This window comes from Pseudophryne corroboree, chromosome 6 (assembly GCF_028390025.1).
Source record: "Pseudophryne corroboree isolate aPseCor3 chromosome 6, aPseCor3.hap2, whole genome shotgun sequence".
Taxonomy (NCBI): Eukaryota; Metazoa; Chordata; class Amphibia; order Anura; family Myobatrachidae; genus Pseudophryne; species Pseudophryne corroboree.
The window spans coordinates 614,248,455-614,269,394 of NC_086449.1; the positions used below are offsets into that span (position 1 = coordinate 614,248,455).

Below are 20,940 nucleotides of genomic sequence, written 5' to 3' on the forward strand. Positions count from 1 at the left end.
AAAAACCACAAACCTAACTATACCTTTACGACTACCCCTTTCATTGAAACGTTTACATTCTTCTACATGACAGCTCCGTTTAACCTCAGTTACTTATTTAATTGTTAATGAGTTAAGGGACATTGGGACTGTCATTATTACATGTGTAAGGCTAAGTGTGAATGTCAGACAGACCTATTATAATTACTGCCTGGTGCTCTTCTACTGCAACAGTCCCATGACAATCCGTATCATAATTAGAAATCAGAGACACGTGAATCTTGTTGCAAAACTCAGTGCCGTAACTAGACATTTTTGCGCTGTGTGCAAGAAACAGCATCGGCACCCCGCCCCCAACCTTCAATATACAAATCAGGGACAGAGCTCCCTTTTACACAGCACGGCAGGTAGAGTCCCCCTTTTACACGTTAGGCTGGTAGAGCTCCTTTTTACAAATTACAGCAGGTAAAGCTCCCTCTTACACATTATGGCAGGCAGAGTTGACTTTAACACATCATGCAGGTAGAGTCCCCCTTTTACACATTACAGCAGGCAGAGGTCCCTTTTTTTTTTTTTTACACATTATAGCAGGCAGTCCCCCTCTTATGGGCGAGAGATAGTCACCCTCACCTGTGACCTGCAATATGGCATCCACGGCAGGCTGTCAATAGCAGAGGCGGAAGGGACCAAGGAGATGGCGGCTGCGGCAGCGCTCCTGAGTCCCCTGCAGAAGCTGCACAGGCAGCGGGAGACAGGCGCCAGTGGAACTCAGAGACTAGTGACAGCCTGAGATTGCGGCAGTGCAGGGGGAATGCAGCTCTCTGAGTCTCTTGCAGAGGCTGCGGCGTGAGACAGGTGGCACCAGCGAGACTCAGTGAGTACTGACAGTACCTGGAGATAGCAGTTGTGCATGCGGGGGTGGGGGGTGTGCTACCGATACACACACCTAGTTACGGTCCTGGCAAAATCAATCCATATTTATCCCAACTTTACAGTGTTGTTATAAATAAAGACATATTAACCTTGAGTCAAGTACGTAGAGTATGTCTCAGTTATTACAGTATGTCTCCTTATTACATACACTTAAAATGTGTGTTTCTTAAAATTTAAATTTGTCCCATTGAAGAATTGTTGTAGGGAGAGGCTGCACTCCCTTCAGCAGTGAAGAACCCCTAAAACACCAATCACACCGTTTAACTAATTTAAATAATCTTGCACTGCAAAGTGAAATTTCATTGTGGCATGTGCTTGATGAGTGTTTTTACTAGCACTAAGGGGGACATGTACTAAGCAGTGAAAAAAAAATGAAGAAGTGAGCAAGTGGAGAAGTTGCCCTTGGCAACCAATCAGCTGCTCTGTATACGTCTATAGTATGCAAATTAAAAATGTTACATCAATGCTGATTGGTTGCCATGGGCAACTTCTGCACTGGCTCACTTCTCTACTTTTATCACTGCTTAGTACAATGTTCCCCTAAGTTTTCTAATCAACTGAAACAGGAACACTCTAAGCCTGATTTTCCTGAGATTGTTGCAACAAGTTAAGACATAACACTAAGGGGTATATTCAGTTGAAGTCGGATCCATTCCGTCATTCATTTGTCGGAATGGATCCGACTTGGGCTATACAATGTCATCTCAATTCGACTTTTAAAAAAAGTCGAATTGAGATGCAGGAGCTAGACGGGGGAGAGCCGCGGGCAGACTGGGTAGAGCAGTGCTACAGCATCGGCTATATAGGGATTGAATAGGTCGAATCACGATTCGACCTTAAAAAGTCGAAAACGGACGTCTTTTCGACAGACAGCAGCTTTCGACCCTAATTAAATATACCCCCAAATGTTCCTAAATATGAGCAGGATCTCAAGTTTTAAGCTGGGTACAGCCTTGAACAAAGATGTGACCCAGCGACGCGATGTAATGATGTATTGCATCACCATATTCACTACACGATCTGTAGAACGACGAAGCAATACATTCATTATTACGTGTTTCATGTAACAACACAGTCATCCGTGGAATCGTCCCATTGGACATGCAGAAAATCCAATGGGACGATGCAATGAGTGATGGGTGAAAACAACTGATGTGTACAACTGGGTGTACATAATATATGATGGTTGTGCAGATTGGTCGAAAGCACCGAGCTAGCACCCTATATTGTACCGTGTGCACCCAGCTTTAGATCCGCTGACAAACTCCACTGAATCTTAATGGGGTCAGAATAGCAGGGTAAAGTCAGAGATTTAGATTTTCTTTAAAGCTGAAAATATTTTCTTCATTTTAACTAGAGATGAGCGCCTGAAATTTTTCGGGTTTTGGGTTCGGTTCCGCGGCCGTGTTTTGGGTTCGAACGCGTTTTGGCAAAACCTCACCGAATTTTTTTTGTCGGATTCGGGTGTGTTTTGGATTCGGGTGTTTTTTTCAAAAAACACTAAAAAACAGCTTAAATCATAGAATTTGGGGGTCATTTTGATCCCAAAGTATTATTAACCTCAAAAACCATAATTTACACTCATTTTCAGTCTATTCTGAATACCTCACACCTCACAATATTATTTTTAGTCCTAAAATTTGCACCGAGGTCGCTGTGTGAGTAAGATAAGCGACCCTAGTGGCCGACACAAACACCGGGCCCATCTAGGAGTGGCACTGCAGTGTCACGCAGGATGTCCCTTCCAAAAAACCCTCCCCAAACAGCACATGACGCAAAGAAAAAAAGAGGCGCAATGAGGTAGCTGTGTGAGTAAGATTAGCGACCCTAGTGGCCGACACAAACACCGGGCCCATCTAGGAGTGGCACTGCAGTGTCACGCAGGATGGCCCTTCCAAAAAACCCTCCCCAAACAGCACATGACGCAAAGAAAAAAAGAGGCGCAATGAGGTAGCTGTGTGAGTAAGATTAGCGACCCTAGTGGCCGACACAAACACCGGGCCCATCTAGGAGTGGCACTGCAGTGTCACGCAGGATGTCCCTTCCAAAAAACCCTCCCCAAACAGCACATGACGCAAAGAAAAAAAGAGGCTTTTTACTGATATTTGGTGTTTTGGATTTGACATGCTCTGTACTATGACATTGGGCATCGGCCTTGGCAGACGACGTTGCTGGCATTTCATCGTCTCGGCCATGACTAGTGGCAGCAGCTTCAGCACGAGGTGGAAGTGGATCTTGATCTTTCCCTAATTTTGGAACCTCAACATTTTTGTTCTCCATATTTTAATAGGCACAACTAAAAGGCACCTCAGGTAAACAATGGAGATGGATGGATTGGATACTAGTATACAATTATGGACGGGCTGCCGAGTGCCGACACAGAGGTAGCCACAGCCGTGAACTACCGCACTGTACTGTGTCTGCTGCTAATATATAGACTGGTTGATAAAGAGATAGTATACTCGTAACTAGTATGTATGTATAAAGAAAGAAAAAAAAACCACGGTTAGGTGGTATATACAATTATGGACGGGCTGCCGAGTGCCGACACAGAGGTAGCCACAGCCGTGAACTACCGCACTGTACTGTGTCTGCTGCTAATATATAGACTGGTTGATAAAGAGATAGTATACTCGTAACTAGTATGTATGTATAAAGAAAGAAAAAAAAACCACGGTTAGGTGGTATATACAATTATGGACGGGCTGCCGAGTGCCGACACAGAGGTAGCCACAGCCGTGAACTACCGCACTGTACTGTGTCTGCTGCTAATATAGACTGGTTGATAAAGAGATAGTATACTACTAATATTATATACTGGTGGTCAGGTCACTGGTCACTAGTCACACTGGCAGTGGCACTCCTGCAGCAAAAGTGTGCACTGTTTAATTTTAATATAATATTATGTACTCCTGGCTCCTGCTATAACCTATAACTGGCACTGCAGTAGTGCTCCCCAGTCTCCCCCACAATTATAAGCTGTGTGAGCTGAGCAGTCAGACAGATATATAATATATATAGATGATGCAGCACACTGGCCTGAGCCTGAGCAGTGCACACAGATATGGTATGTGACTGACTGAGTCACTGTGTGTATCGCTTTTTTCAGGCAGAGAACGGATATATTAAATAAACTGCACTGTGTGTCTGGTGGTCACTCACTATATAATATATTATGTACTCCTGGCTCCTGCTATAACCTATAACTGGCACTGCAGTAGTGCTCCCCAGTCTCCCCCACAATTATAAGCTGTGTGAGCTGAGCAGTCAGACAGATATATATAATATTATATATAGATAGATAATAGATGATGCAGCACACTGGCCTGAGCCTGAGCAGTGCACACAGATATGGTATGTGACTGAGTCACTGTGTGCTGTGTATCGCTTTTTTCAGGCAGAGAACGGATTATAAATAAAAGTGGTGGTCACTGGTCACTATCAGCAAAACTCTGCACTGTACACTACTGAGTACTCCTAATGCTCCCCAAAATTAGTAAATCAAGTGTCTCTCTAATCTATTCTAATTCTAAACGGAGAGGACGCCAGCCACGTCCTCTCCCTATCAATCTCAATGCACGTGTGAAAATGGCGGCGACGCGCGGCTCCTTATATAGAATCCGAGTCTCGCGATAGAATCCGAGCCTCGCGAGAATCCGACAGCGTCATGATGACGTTCGGGCGCGCTCGGGTTAACCGAGCAAGGCGGGAAGATCCGAGTCGCTCGGACCCGTGAAAAAAAACATGAAGTTCTGGCGGGTTCGGATTCAGAGAAACCGAACCCGCTCATCTCTAATTTTAACACTAGAATTTCCCAACGTGAAATATACGTTGTGAATAACACAGCAATGCAGATAATAAAGAAAAGGATGACTCTGATTGACCAATTTGCTCAGAATGCAATAGCCCTGGAACCATGTAACCCAGCACATCTGTAATGAATAATAATTCAAAAGAACAGACTACTCCAGATCTCCAGTGAAGGTACCCCTATGGTACAGAATGTGCATTCAGCAACATCTGCTCAATGTTAGTGACCAGTTCATATTAAAATAAAACATGTGTTTATCTCCAGTGGGACACCCCCACCATATCAGCCCCACAACATGTCATTTTGGTAGTGTGCTACAACACAAAATAAAAGGTCATCTACATTTTGCCAAAGAAACATATAACATGCCTGTGTCAGTCGTTCACAGTACCACCAGAACAAGCTACTACAAACATCTGCCCCAAACGTTTTCATATGTATAATCTGGTGGACCCCAAATGCAGATAATACAGTACGTTATGCTTTTTATTATGGGCACTTTAAAAGTGTAGACCTGACGAGATGTTAATTCACGGTCACCAAATCACAGACAATGAGGTGAAACTCTCTGCCAAATCATTTTCACAGCAAAGCACTAATATTCAGGTAATTAGATTGAGAGGAATATTTAGCAACTTTTTAAAAGCAGACAAGATGTGTTGCCCATTGCCGCAAATCGGATTCTAGCTATCATTTTATTAAATGTACAAAGGACAGCTAGAATCTGATTGGGTGCTATGAGAAACACCTCCACTTGTCCTCGTAAACAAGTTCAAACAGGAGGTGCATATTATGAGAAATCTGAAACTAGAATCAAAGCGAAGGGGTCTATTTACTAAGCCTTGCATAGAGATAAAGTCGCTGGAGATAAAGTACCAGCCAATTGGCTCCTAACTGCCATGTCACAGGCTGTGTCACCTTGCAGTTTATCACTCCCCAAGGCTTGATAAATCAGCGATGATCGACAGTGCTGGCAGCTGCTACTGGTCTGGGATAGCCTTGGACAGTCCAGACTGTCAGCAATTCCGGACGGGCTGGGATGCTGAGCATGCGCTGCCTGCTGGAGACTCAGGGAGGTGATCTCACAAGTGCCGCAGGCCTGAAGAGAAGTCCTTTTCGAGTCCTCTGACCAGTCTATCTACCATGCCCACACTGTCACCCTCTACCCATCACCCATTGACTCTCCTATTGTTTCATTAAAGGGGACACACATTATTATTATATACTGGGATGCTGTCTGTATTGTTTGGCAGACAATAAACTATCCCAGTTTCTGCTCTTGCAGAAATTCTTCTCTCTGAACTTAAGGGGTTTCCTAGTTATTGGCCTCCTCTCCTCTCCAGGCTGCACAGGAGCTCTACATTGTCCTAAAAGGCAGCACAGACAATCACAGCGGGGAGTCTGTCTGTGAAACGGTGATTATTATACTATGGGTGCAATCCAAATAGGTGCGAGTTTGTCACACAATCTGGCACCGGCATGGCAGTGGGACAGCAGCTGCACTTTACGGCAGCCCGAACTCAGGCTGAAATCTGAGGGGTGCGAGTTCGGGTGCTGTTGCCGGCATTGAAACCCCGTAGCAACAGCAACTCACAGCCCCTGCATCTAATTGCATTGAACACAATATGTACTTACAAATGAAACCCCTCTTTAAAAATCCGGAGATTGCCAGAGTCTATTATTCAAGTAATCAGACAGCCTGATTCATATGCTGTACCTAGTAATTAGTATCCCACACAGACATCTAAAGAAACAGCTTGGTAAAGAAGATGCGTCCAACTCTACTTGTGTTTGATTGATTTTGTTAATACAGGTTGAGTCTCCCTTATCCAAAATGCTTGGGACCAGAGGCATTTTGGATATCGGATTTTTCCGTATTTTGGAATAATTGCATACCACAATGAGATATCATGGCGATGGGACCTAAGTCTAAGCACAGAATGCATTTATGTTTCATATACACCTTATGCACACAGCCTGAAGGTCATTTTAGCCAATATTTTTAATAACTTTGTGCATTAAACAAAGTGTGTCTACACATTCACACAATTCATTTATGTTTCATATACACCTTATACACACAGCCTGGAGGTCATTTAATACAATAATTTTAATAACTCTGTCTATTAAACAAAGTTTGTGTACATTGAGCCATCAGAAAACAAAGTTTCACTGTCTCACTCTCCGTCAAAAAAATTCCGTATTTCGGAATATTCCGTATTTCGGATTATATGGATATGGGATACTCAACCTGTAGTTGCTATGGGATGCAGCCAGGAGGTTGGTCCTCACATAGGGGGCTATTCAGAGATGGACGCAAAACTTGCTTCCACAGCAAAATCTGCATCCATATACTCACATGCTGGGGGCCACCCAGCATGTGTGTGGCGCCGCCCCGCGATGTGTTCGCAAATTAACTGCGAATGCATGGAATAGGGATGACGACTGGCTGCGCAGGCAAGCTGTCCGGCGCCATATTTTGTTTTGCAGCGGCTGCGTGTGAGGTCTCGCAGCCACCCTGAAAATGCTCTAGACAAGTCTGTGTTCGCTGGACCACTCCCCAAAAATGTCACGTCAACGCCCCCTTGACTGCCACCGCTGTCAATCACTATCCTTCCAGGATGCAGTCCCATGGTGAAGGGTCATGCAAGAGCACAATAGCTGCTGCACGTGTGCAGACCCTCTAAATGCAGCCACTGCGTGTGAAGGCGTGGCTGCGCCCAGGTCTGAATCAACCCCTATGTCCACAGTGAGTATGCCAACCTCACAATTACTCATTGTGAGGCCAACATACTCACTATGGACATAGTGACTGCCAACCTCCCGTACTGAACCAGTTTCTATAATCCTCAAATCCAAATACATAGAGAAGGCTGTGAGTTTTGTAAAGATATATACCGATCATAGTCTAAATATGGGACCAAAATCTTGGCCAGTAGAATCATGAAGCACTCGCTTACCTTGTACGGAGGAAATAGCTGAGGCTCTGAATCGCCAGTCTATAAATGTAGCTAATAATCAATGTTAAAGGTCTCTAATTTAAATAATTTCATTAAGGTTAGTGTAATTGGAAAGATTTTAGACTACGGGAGCAGGCTGCTGTCTCCTATTGTCTAAGCATTACTTACTGCACACACTGACATCTTATAGCACAGGTTCTCAAACTCGGTCCTCAGGACCCCACACAGTGCATGTTTTGCAGGTCTCTTCACAGAATCACAAGTGACATAATTAGCTCTACCTGTGGACCTTTTAAAATGTGTCAGTGAGTAATTAATACACCTGTGCACTTGCTGGGTTACCTGCAAAACATGCACTATGTGGGGTCCTGAGGACAAAGTTTGAGAACCACTGTCTTATATCATTTACCGCCAAAACACCACACGGGTGCTCGCCCAGAACTCTATGTAATGCAGTGAATAGGCAAAAGGCGCAGAACTTATGTCAATGATAGTTAAACATGATCATCAAGTAATAGTATAAGATTGCCTATATACTAGTTTATTGGTGTTTGAGGTTCAAACCAGACAGGAAATAAGGTCATTTTATTTAATTGCCTAATTCTTTTATTGTTTTTCCACCTGCTTAGCATCCAGAATACTAGAAATCTGGGCTAAGCACCTGCAAACTATGGAAAAGTTATTTCACAATATCTTGGCAGAAATATATATAAAGTGTTTCCTCGGTTATAAAAAAGATTGTCTAACTTTTTCTTAAATTTGATTTATAAACATTACCCAGAGAATTTATTATCTGAGGGCTAATTCAATCAATGTGGATTGTCCAGAGGTTGCTCAGCTGAAGTCATCATCCAGAAAACACTACAGTATTTTTAAAATCTAAAAACCAAGATCCCAGTGGTTGTTACCAGTGGGTCTGTGTTACCGAACTCTGGTAGATAAACTGATGGCTAGAATATATTTAATGGGAAGCTTGGAAGGAAGTGTTTTGACATCTTCACTTATAGGGGTAGAGTTATCAAAACTTGGAGAGAGATAAAGTATCAACCAACCAGCTCCTATCTGTCATTTTTTAAACGCTGCCTGTAACATGGCAGTTAGGAGCTGATTGGCTGGTACTTTATCTTTCTCCACGTTTTGATGTTTAAAAAAAAAAGTACGCAAAACCTGACACAGTGAGGATGCAAGGTAAGGGAACTTTAGAGCCAGCAAGTGACCAGATAAAGCTTAGCAAATATTAAACAACTATAATCAATTCAAAGGATATAAATAAAAAACACAATAAATTGTTAAATCAGATATTGCACTATAAGGCAGGGAAACACAACCTAACCCAATAAGCGTATTTATTTATTTTACAATAAAGTAACTAGAAAGGAGAGAGAAAGTGGAAAAAGAAAAATTGAGAGGTGTGGAGCTAGGAAAGCGACTAGAGAAAGAGAAGGAAGAAGGACAGTAGAGAGTAACAGGTGAGCTGAACATCTGCAGTACTACAGTAGACTGGCTGGTACTTTATCTCTGTCCAATTTATCTCTCTTAAAGGCTTAGTACAGTGGTTCTCAAACGGGGTGCCTTGAGACACTAGCAGGGGTGCCCTGGCTTGGTGGTCCAGGACCAATTCAAAGTATTTATGGTCAATGCAATAGGCAAAGCCAGGGCTGGTGGCTGCCAGTCATAAAATATGTGGCCAAACAGAAGCAAATCCTGCCCCTCACCACACAATTGAACCTAAGGATGGCATATAAACACAAATTACTTAATTTAACATTTCTTTCTAAATTTCTCAGTAAGACACTTTTGGCCTAGGGGTGCAGTGAAAACATTCTGATGCTCTAGGGTGCCGTAATTCAAAAAAGTTTGGGAACCGCTGGCTTAGTACATAGACCCCATAGTTTTAAATAAGAGCCAGGTGCAATAGTTACAAAATGACTAATCAGAGACTCATATTGCTAAGTACGTTTCCCAGCAATTCTAATAATAACATTTTGTAACCAGTCAGGATCAACGCATTCCACGTTATAAGTGCAGATGTCTCTCTTTTATTTGATCACTTTAAAAAAACATTGACTGGAAAGGAAATGTGTAGGTTCACGGTGGATCACATATCCTGGACCCCTTCTGTGATCTAAGCTAAAATAATATCCTATGTTCACTGTAGACAGGCACTGGATATAAGAGATGCCTTGAAGTTCTAATTCAGTAAATATGTCTACTTTAACGAATGGCATATACCAATGTGTCCTTTTGATGAGTTTTGTAGTGCTTAAATAAGCAATTATATAGTAGTACAATGATGGTAAGTTCACTAAGCACACAGGAAAAAAAAATAAGTGAATATTCAATTTACTTGTTAAGAGGGAATTAACCTTTAAAATTCACATTTTAATTTAACATGACATTTCACTTCGCCAGGTACAACAGTAAAACTTTAAACCCCTCACTAAACTACAGACAGTTGCGCCTCCTGTGAAATGTTTGGAAAGTGAAACACAGTTCTTTAGGGATAGATTTCCTCTTTTAAAAAAAACAAAAAACATTTTATTGATGTATTCATACTCAAAATACAAAGCAAAATCACAGTAATTATGGAAAGGTACCGAGGAGATCACAAGAAGTACGCATAAAATCACGGGGTACAAAGAAAAAAAGAACGTTCCATCTAGATCTGTTACTCACTTCGATATATCTAGAACTCATCATAGATAGAACTGCGGTCGTCCCGAGTATTAAATTAGCGTATATTGCAATCCATAAATACCTTTAAACACAACAGAATACCTTTTTTTTTTCATTTTATGACAAGATAGTGTAGAAAGAGAAAGAGAAGAAAGAAAAGAAGAGAGCGAAAAAAGAGGAAGAGAGAGAAAGAAGACAGGATGGAGAAAACACAACCAGACAGAAGGGGTGGGAAGGGAGAGGAGGGGGACAATTGCAGCATGGTGGCATCAACTCAACATACACTAAAGGCGACACTCATTTTCATAAAATAATTAGCATTGCAGGGCATTCTCAGATAATATGGCGAAGGAAAAAGCAAAAATACCAGAGGTATACAAAGTTGGTAAAAATCTAAGATAATCTACGTTTGAGCGACCAGGTAGTATTATCAAAGATTTGCATAATGCATGTATTTACATCCTGTGGCAGAAATTCTAAATAAAAACTCAATTTTTTTTATAAAACGTCTCCACTCCTTTCTCAATGTTGGTCATAGCCGCTTTTCAGTCATAATAAAGGAAATTGAGAAGTTCAGCTTTCAATAGTGTTATTGTAGGTATAGATTGGAGATCCAAAAGGATAGTATGAGATTTCCTGTTTAGCCCAAACTAACCAACCCCACACACATTAAGGGAAAAGGATTGGTCTACATATGCATCAGTGAGGTCTCAGATCTGTACACACATCAGCTCCCTCCACACGCAATACTAGAATGAAGGAGCACATTTGAATAAATATACCAAATAAAAATACTAGGAGACTGCTTAGAGGAAATCTGGAAAGATTTATTATAAGCCCTTACATTGCAATTTATGACACAGACCTATTTTAGTAGAGAAAATAAACAAGATGGAATGCCAGAGCAGAACGAGAACTGAACAGAATGCTAAATAATGTGTTCTTTGGCAGGTCAGCCCCTAACTCATTCACTGTATCACTACACACATCTTCAGCACCTTGGATAAAAATAAAGTTTAGGCTAACATGACCATTTAGGACAGATGAATAAATCTACACATTAAGGCAGCTACACAGCAATCCAACATATTGCAGCCAATTTTTGTATATCTGGTTACATACAAAGACTTTTACCTGTAAGTTATACACCTTTTCATTATTAAATAATGACTATCAAAACTAACAACACCGTTGCACTATCTGAAGTTTCATTTGAAGGAGTACATCCATCTCCAGGTGGTCTCTCCATTTGTTTTTTGTTTGTTTTTTATTTAAACTTTGCTTTTCTGCTATTTTTTAAAACAGCTGGAGTTTAAACACAAACACACGGGGGAGGATATACTGTCATTGGTTTAAATGTGTGCTAAGCTGTGGTTTATGATGCCATGAATTCTCCTAAATCTCCCCCTTTTTCACTATCATGGGCTGGGTATCCTAACTATCTAGGGTCCTAAGTCAGGGTCTCCACCCTCCCTAATATCTCTGTCACTGTTGACAATACCATCATCCTCCCTGTTCCCCAACTCCACGGCTTGGGCGTCACTCTTGACTCCCCCCTCTCTTTCACCGCCACGTTCAGTCTCGGGCTTAATCCTGTCAGTTCCAGCTACACAATATCTCTCGGATCAGGCCGTTCCTCTCCCAGAGTGCAATACAAACAAATTATGGAAATTCACAATGCACCACTTGACTGGCTGCCAGAATAAGGACACACTTGAGGGGGAATCCTCAAACCCCCCCAAATACACAGCAACAGAGAAGAAAATAAGTAGTCCTTAAGTCAGTGTGGAGAATGTTGCATTAGTCGAGTTGTGAGATGACCACTGAGTGGATAATAAGTTTAGTCGCACTCTGGGAGAGCAGCAAAGAAGAAAATAAGTAGTCCTTTCACCGCCACTCACAGTACCTAAATGTCACTTTCCTTTTATGGATGAAATTCTCTTGTGCCGTATAAGCTCCACACCCAAAAAAACTCCAAAGTCCAAGGCAGAGTCTGCCTTGAAAAAGATTGCAGAAGGGATTGTAACACGTCTGCAGGATAAGGGACGCAGGTGTTATAGAGGGGATATTTCCAGAAGGAGCTGGATACCAGAAGGCTGACCTGGGACACCACTTGGTGAATGCCATCTTTCATGCTCTTGTGGAACTACTTAAACATCAGTTCCCTTACCTCTGGTGCTTTAGGAGGTCTCATGAGTAGACAAGTGTTCAATATAACACATGCACAGTTTTGAACAGTCTGGACTCTGGAGTTTTTGGGTGTGGAGCCTATACGTCACTGGGGAGTTTCACCCTTATAAGGAAAGTGACATTTAGATACTGTGAGCACCGGTGAAATAACTATTTATTGTCTTCTTTGTTGTTCTCCCAGAGTGCAGTTAAACTTATTATCCACTCACTGGTCATCTCACAGCTCGACTACTGCAACATTCTCCACACTGACCTCCCATCTCGCGCCACTCCAATATGTTCTTAAGTCCGCAGCTCAACTTATCTTCCTCTCGCACCGCTCCACATCTGTCACTCCTCTTTGACAAAACCTGCACTGGCTCCCATTCCGCTATAGAATCCTCTTCAAACTCCTCGCCCTCATGTACAAGGCCATCTTCAACTCCACTGCTCCCTACATCTCCAACCTCATCTCCCTACATACTCCCTCCCGCCCACTCCGGTCGGCCAATGACCGTCGCCTCTCCTCTACCCTGGTCACTGCATCCCATGAGCGAATCCAAGATTTTATCTGTGCTGCCCCCATTCACCAGAACGAGCTCCCTCACTCTATTAGGCTCTCCCCGACCTTGCAAAGCTTCAAATGGGCACTGAAAACCCACCTGTTCATCAAAGCGTACCCTTCCGCATAAGCTAGTTTCAAGGCCACTCTCCCAATCCACTATCTCATGCCTTGGCCATCTATGCCTCACTTACTTCCTACCATCAGGCCGTCCTTTGCTTGCTCGCACCTAATGTCACCTGTCTGTCTTCCCCATCTACCTAGATTATGAGCTCCTTGAAGCAGGGCCCTCTTCCCCCCTGTTCTCACACTTTGGCATAGATTTATAAAGCCTTAGAGAATGATAAATAGCACATGATAAAGTACCAACAAATCAGCTCCTAAATGCGATGTTACAGGCTGTGTTTGAAAAATGACAGTTAGGAGCTGATTGGTTGGTACATTATCACCGTGCTATTTATCACTCTCCAAGGCTTGATAAATCTAGGCCTTTTTCTGTTACTGTAATGTTAAGTTCTGTGTACCCTGTATTGTTCTAATGTCTGTCGTATGTTCGGCACTGCGAAACACTTGTGGTACCCTATAAATAAAATGTAATAAGAATAAGAATAATAAGTCAGGAAATCCACATATAATACATTTCTGTTTTATGAAAGGGGCTGTAAATCCAAACTCTTTATGATAATGGGGCTAATTCAGACCTGATCGTAGCCGTGCGCTACTATCAGTCACACAGACATGCAGGGGGATGCCCAGCACAGGGCTGCTCTTCCCCGCATGTCTGACCCTACCCCCTCTTCCCGCACAAGTACAAAAGAATCGCACAGCAATGATGCTTTTGTACTTAAAAAGTAGCTCCCTACCTGCACAGCTCCTGCGCGCTGGCAGAGAGCTACCTGTTGCTGTCTGGGTCGCAGCGGCTGCGTATGACATCACGCAGCCACTGCAGCCCGCCCCCCGGCACGCCTGCGTTGCCCGGACCACGCCCCCAAAACGGCGGCCAAGATGGTCATCGGTTGTCTGGAATGCGCAAGCGCAGCATCAGGTCTGCTCTGAATTAGGCCCAGTGATCACTGGAAGACATTTAGCGGACTATGCTTAGTATATGCTGCCAGATATGGTGCTAAATAACCCCCTTACCCTATCGTTGCAACTTCCTCCTGTAACCATCAAAAGCAGGAATAGCCATTTAAAAGCATTTTCATTGTATTTACATCCAATTTAATGTATAGTTAAAGATAAAATGGGTATAAATCACTGGTTGTATAACACACTCACCTTGCAATACTCATCAATAGGGATCAAGCGTCGCACTGCTACATCACGTATGTGACTTCGTCGGAACAAGATTTTTCCTGAGGAAAGAAATAAAAATATTTTATCTACTGCACTTTATCTCATCACTATCAAAGTAGTAAGGCGAGTGAGTATCTAGCGCATGTCAGGGAGAGAGCTAGAGGGAGGCTTTGCCGCTCCCTCCTTCTCTCACGGATTTACTGGGCAAAGCCTTCCATCTCCCCTAGCAATCCGGCATTACCCCTCCCCCCATCTACCCCACAGAATGAGAAGGCCTCACCCAGGCGCAGCTTATTGTAACTGGGACACTGGCCCAGAAGCACGTGTACGCACATCAAACACATTGCGACGGATACCATTTGTCCCCAGTTACCTTAAGCATTGTCCCCAGTTACCTTAAGCATGCTCCACATCACCCTGCGCACAAAACACAATGGGCAATAAACCTTCTAAAGAGTAAAGACGTTGAACATAGCAATCAATCAGCTTCACAGGCTTCAACCAGCTTCACCAATCAGTACACTGTCCTACACACCAGAGAGAGAGAGAGAGAGAGAGAGAGAGAGAGAGAGAGAACCTGGGGAAGAGGGAGACAATAGGGCAGTGAGATAAAGGGGGTGGAGAGAGAGACAGAGAGTGGGGGTGGGGGTAAAGAGACCACGTGGGGGGTGGGAATACGGAGGGGAGAAAGCAAGAGACACACAACGGGGAAGATAGAGAGAGATTTAAAAACTCTATTTGGTGTGTAGGATGATGTACATGTGCATATAGAAGTAAGTGTAATTGTTATCTGTGAATATATGTATTTGTGCACAGTAGGGAAGATGGCATCTGAACATGCCAGATGCAAATTAATTGGGAACTAGACTTTTAAAGGGAGCTCCAATGGCCCGTCTGCAGCAGTTGGCAGTGAATCAAATAGGGGACTGGGAACTGCTGCTCCCTGAAGAAGGAAAATATTGCGTCAGTGATCAGAGGTATGACAGCGCTGAATCTGAGGTGAAACAAAGATCCGTTTTTTTCCCTCCAGCCTCAACTGCATTGCGAGAATGGCGTACTCCAAGAACCAGAGGCGGTGCCTGACCAGAGGGATGAGGAAAGGGGCGTGCTATACTCCAACTTCTGACAGCAGTGATAAGAAAAACTGACAGAAAGGTCATTCCCTGGATAGTCCCTGGGACTGAGGAAGTGAATTCTTTCTAAGGACACACCAACCTACTCAGGAATAAATGGCAAGCCGTGTCACCATGAAAGCAAACTTCAGGTAAAAGTTACATGGTACTCATTGGGGGTATTACAGGAAGAGAAAGAGACGAGAGTGAGAGACAGTGGGAGAAAGAGAGACAGACAATGGGAGAGAGAAAGAGAGAGAGAGAGAAAACAGGAGAGAGACAACAGGAGAAAGAGATAGAACTTGGAGGGGTATGTTAAGAGAGCACAAACTGGGGTAAAGTGAAAAAGCATGGTTGAAGACAGAGAGAACGATTGAAGAGAAACAGTTGAAGAAAGAGACACAATGAGGGGAGGGGAGCGTGTGATTGGGAGGAAAAGTGCCAACTGTGGGAAATGAGCAAGGGGTACACCAATAAGGGCAGAAGAGAGCTCAACGGGAGGAAAAAAAAAAAGAACACAAAGTTTGGGGGGTCAGCATGAACGGAAGAAGAGGAGTACAGAGCATGAAACAGAGAAGAGAAAGACTATGAAAGGATTCTACCTGTAATTTCTGGTTAGCTGTCATTAGAATGAGACACTTTGTAGAAAAAATAAATAAAAATATAATAATAATAATATATATATATATATATATATATATTTATTTCTATTTATGTGTGATCATTGTTTGTGTTCCCAATGCCAAACTTAATTTGCAATTTCCTATTCTTTTTCATTATGCATAAACAAAGTAATTAACTAGTCCAGTTCTTATGCCATATGTTCTTGCAACAGCTAATCATTGCCAATCACATTTACAAGCTATAGATTCTACTGCACATTTCACTTAAACTTTCAATAGAGAGAGCTAAAGAGACTTTTTCCAACACTAAATTGCAAGAACGGCAGTTACTGATCCTGAGAAATGCCACCAGAAATATTTATCACCAGACAACTAGACACATATACCAAAAAAAAAATACACATGTAGCAAAGAATCTTGAAAGAAAATTAGATTAATTTACAAAAAAAAAAACTATCCTCAATGAGACATTTTTCAAATTTAGAATTTTTAGGTCTCAAAGCGGACAGTAAGTAAATGCAGAGGGTGCTCTATTGTATTAATATAATTGATTACTTGGAAAAAAGAAAGCGCATTCTAGTTATAAAATGCTCCATGCACGTAGTATGGGATTCATTTAAGGCCTATCTGCGAGGAACGCTTATTAAACGTATAGCTGCTCTCAAAATATCTCACAGGAACACCAGAGAGCACTAGAAACCGAATTTCAGAATCTAGAGGTACAATACTTTTTTTTTTTTTTAATAATTTCTTTCTTTATTGAAGCATTTTCGTAAAGAAAATAGCAATAAGTATAGGAACATTGTGAATAATAACAGAGAAGAAAAACAAAAAATGATGTAATAGATACAAAACATAGTGCACGGTGTAAGGAGGAGCACCAACATGAATAATCTGTACAACATTATACAATAGCAAATAGCATCTGTAAATACGCCAGAAATCTTCTGAGAGATGGGGACACTCCCCAACTATTGTCTATCATTAACAAGAGCGATGGGAGGGTCATTAAGGAAAATCCTAGTTTCATACCAGAGAGTGCTATGAAAACAAGAGCTAATGGCCTCTTTGGTGTGAGTAGGAAGGGTTTCAATAAAACTTTCCCATGTTGCAAAGAAGGATTCAGTGCGAGATTCTTTTTGAAGTGAGGCCTCCAGCCAATCCATATGACAAATATAAAATAACTTTTCCCTGAACATTTCTAGTGTCGGGACAGAACTTTGAACCCACATATGTAAAACAGCCTTTCTGGCTGCCGATGAGATTGCTAAAAGTAACTTTTTCACAGGTTTAGGAGCTCTAATACCAGGGGGTAGGATGCCAAATATGGCCCATTCCGGCGTAAAAGGGATGTAGTTCACTAAATGTTAGGAGGCAAAACGCCATATTGCTATCCAAAACCGTCTCAAGAGTGGGCAGGCCCAAAAACAATGGTAGAGATCTGCCAATTGATGGCCACATTTGGGACAGGAAGGGTCATTTAATATGCCTATCAAATAGCCTCTGTGGGGAGAAATATAAGATCTGTGAAAGATATTAAGATACATTTCTGTGTACTTTGCAGCAGGGAACGTAGCCATTGAAAAATTTAGCATTTGCAATAATCTATCAACATCTAAGTTAGGTAAATGCTCTACCCATTGGGCTATGCCAGTTTTGTATGCAGAATGGTCTAATATAGTACGAAGTTGCGTGTAATAAAACGAAATGGCACCTGTGGATTGTTCCGGTCGCAATAGTATGCGGTCTAATTGGCTATCCCAGTCAGTCGCAGGCAGTAATCTGGAAACTTTGCTAGCATAATGTTGGGCTTGAAAAAAAGCAAAGTTTTGAGGGCCGATATATGGGTATTTAGATAGGGCCTCTGCATATGTGAATGGTGTATGGGACCTGGGATTAATGAGCTGTCCTACATTACAAATACCTAATGCTTTCCAATCACGGAAAGGGTAGGTGGCCTCTCCATTTTGAAAACTCGGGTTATGTAGAAAAGGCAGATGGATAGATATGTGTTTGTGTAATTTATATTTGTGCCTCAAGGATAGCCAAACTTTCCTCGTAGTCATTAGGAGGGGGTTAGTAGTTAAGTCGGTAGAGATCTCGGCATCAGTCAGGTGAAGAAAAGCAATCAGAGATACGTGAGGAATGAAATTTTGTTCAAGAAGTGAATCAGTGTATGTTTGGGTACCGGACAACCAGTCTTTAATATAGCGAACATGGGAAGCATAACTATACGTCTGAATGTCCGGAAAATTGACCCCCCCATTATTTTTAGGCTGACTTCATTTAAATAGACCAATTTTCGCACGCTTATTGTTCCAAATAAATTTTCTAAAGGTCGATGTTATCAGTAAGAGGCCTTGTCTAGACAACAAAAGGGGGAGAACTTGTAGTGGGTATAGAAGTTTTGGGAAATATATAATTTTAATTATATTCGTCCTTCCTAGGAAGGAGAGTTGTAAATGGACCATCGCTTCAAGCTCCCTTGTGATTTTGGAAAGTGTTTTCCCAATGTTGAAGTTGTAAAGATCTGTGACATTTTTGGGAAGGACACCCAAGTACGGGAGTTTCCCTCTGGCCCAATTCAAAGGTAGTCGTGTCGCCCACGAGGGCCTATAAAAGCCTTGTTTCAGATAAAGCGCACTAGATTTTTCAAAATTAATAAAAAAGCCAGAAAGGGATCCCACCCTATCAAGCAATTGGAGCAATGGTTCGAGGGAATGTTTAGGATTGGATATGTGGATCAAAACATCATCCGCAAAAGCAGTGAGTTTCACTTCCATCGAGCCCACCGATATGCCCTTCAAGGTTGGCCAAGAATCAATTATACGAAGTAAGGGGTCAAGGGACAAATTGAAAAGTAGAGGGGATAGGGGACAGCCTTGGCGGGTACCTCTGGACATAACAATAGGGTCGCTTCTCGTGCCATTTTTTATGGATAGTGCGATATAGTTCTAGTAGAATCGGTATAATGTCAGTGGACAAGATTTTAAAATATTCTCCTGCGAATCCGTCTCGGCCCGGGGCTTTACCAGTATGTAGGGAAGAGATTGCCGACCTTATTTCCTCCTCTGTGATTTCCGAGTCTAAAAGATCAATTTGATCTGGGTCTAGGCTAGGCAGATTTGCTTCTCTGATGATTTCGACTAAGGACTCTGGGGTCGATGGTCTAGCGGAGTATAGATTACAGTAATAGTCATGAAAGGCCTTTGATATATCAGATGTTCGTGTCAGATAAGGGGAAGACCCAGTTCCCTTAATGGAAACGATATGGTTTCGTAGTTTGTAGCCTTTAGTCAATGAGGCCAACAAACGTCCCGTCCTGGCACCCCACCTGTAGTATTTATTTTTCCTAAAATCTAGATGTGATTGAGCTTGGGAGAGTAGGACATTTTCCAGTATAGATTTAGCTTGGTTATATATAGTGAATTTTTCCTCTGAGGGATCTGCCACATATCCAGCAAACGCATTTTGTAACCTATGGGAGAGGGAATGATATTGGTCTTTTTGGATTTTATTACGACCAGATACATATGAGATGATACTACCTCGCATCACCGACTTTGATGCCTCCAAGAGTTATCCCAGTGGGCGATGTTGTTATCAACATAATCTAGCCAGTTGTGCTTTAAGTATTCTCTAAATTTTTCTGATTGGAATAGATATACAGGAAACTTCCAAGTGCGGTGTGTGGGGCCCATATGTGGTAATTTAAATTAAAACTCAATCAGTGCATGATCCGAAACCAATATTTCAGCAATATTTGCGGAGGTCACCTCAGATATCAGAGAGTCCGCTACTAAGAAGTAATCTATGCGGGAGACTGTGCGGTGAACCCCTGAATGAAAAGTAAAGGATTTATCTGATGGATTCAAGAGTCTCCAGACATCAATCACTTGGAGCTCTAACATAAATTTCACAAGTGTGGACCAAATAGCAGAATGTCGGTTGGACGGAATCGGGGTCTTATCCAGGGTCGGATCGTGCACCGTATTGAAGTCACCCCCCAGCACCAGTGAAAAAACCTCCCGCTGTTGTATCAAAAAGGTCATTTCAGTCAAGAATTCCAATACCTGAGTGTTGGGAGCATATATATTTAAAAGGGTGTATGTGGCATCTCTGATCTTGACATCAATCAACAAGTAACGGCCATTAGGGTCTGGGACAGTATTCAAAATGGTGTACGGGAGATGACGTGCAAAAAGGATGGCCACCCCTCTAGTCTTATTGACATAAGAGGCCGAAAAGCAATCTCCTAACCAACCAGCGCGAAGAGAAGAGCCCTCGCCCTCCTTCCAGTGGGTCTTTTGTAGAAAAATGATGTCCGGGCTAAATTTCTTAAGGTGGGATAGGACCCTCTGACGCTTAATGGGGGAATTGAGCCCGCCCACATTCCATGAAAGACATTTAATTGAATCGTGTGGGGGTGAGTATGGTAAGGTGTGTGTGTTATTCGCCATCATCCAATCCCAATTCTCGCAGCGCAAAGTTCACAATACAATCCCATTAATATGTGTCGGGGCCCCCAGTCCCAGCAAGCAGGGGACAACCCACAAAATATGGATATGGCTAAGTGTCCCCATCTCTCCATCACCAATGCACCAAAATATAACATAGAAAATTGAAATTTTTGTAGACTAAACATGTCACATGTATCAAAAGACAGAGAATCATGCTTCAATAACCTTTTCTGAATTTTCTTAAACCAAAAATTCACTTGGAGGGTCACAGTAACGATACTGTAACCGACCATGAGAATCAACAAAAACCAAACAGGAAGTAAAATAAGGAGAACCAGTCTCCTAAACAATAACATAGT

At 42.3% G+C, this 20,940-nt stretch overlaps 1 protein-coding gene across 4 annotated transcripts in view; it reads right to left on the reverse strand.

Annotated features, from left to right (window-relative positions):
• Positions 1–20,940, reverse strand: part of SH3PXD2B (SH3 and PX domains 2B) — a 339,742-nt gene that overhangs the window by 122,473 nt on the left and 196,329 nt on the right. For all 4 annotated transcript variants that reach the window (XM_063928075.1, XM_063928076.1, XM_063928078.1 and 1 more), the window contains one exon: positions 14,369–14,445. In XM_063928075.1, coding sequence (XP_063784145.1) covers positions 14,369–14,445 — 77 coding nt within the window. The remainder of the gene's footprint in view (positions 1–14,368; positions 14,446–20,940) is intronic.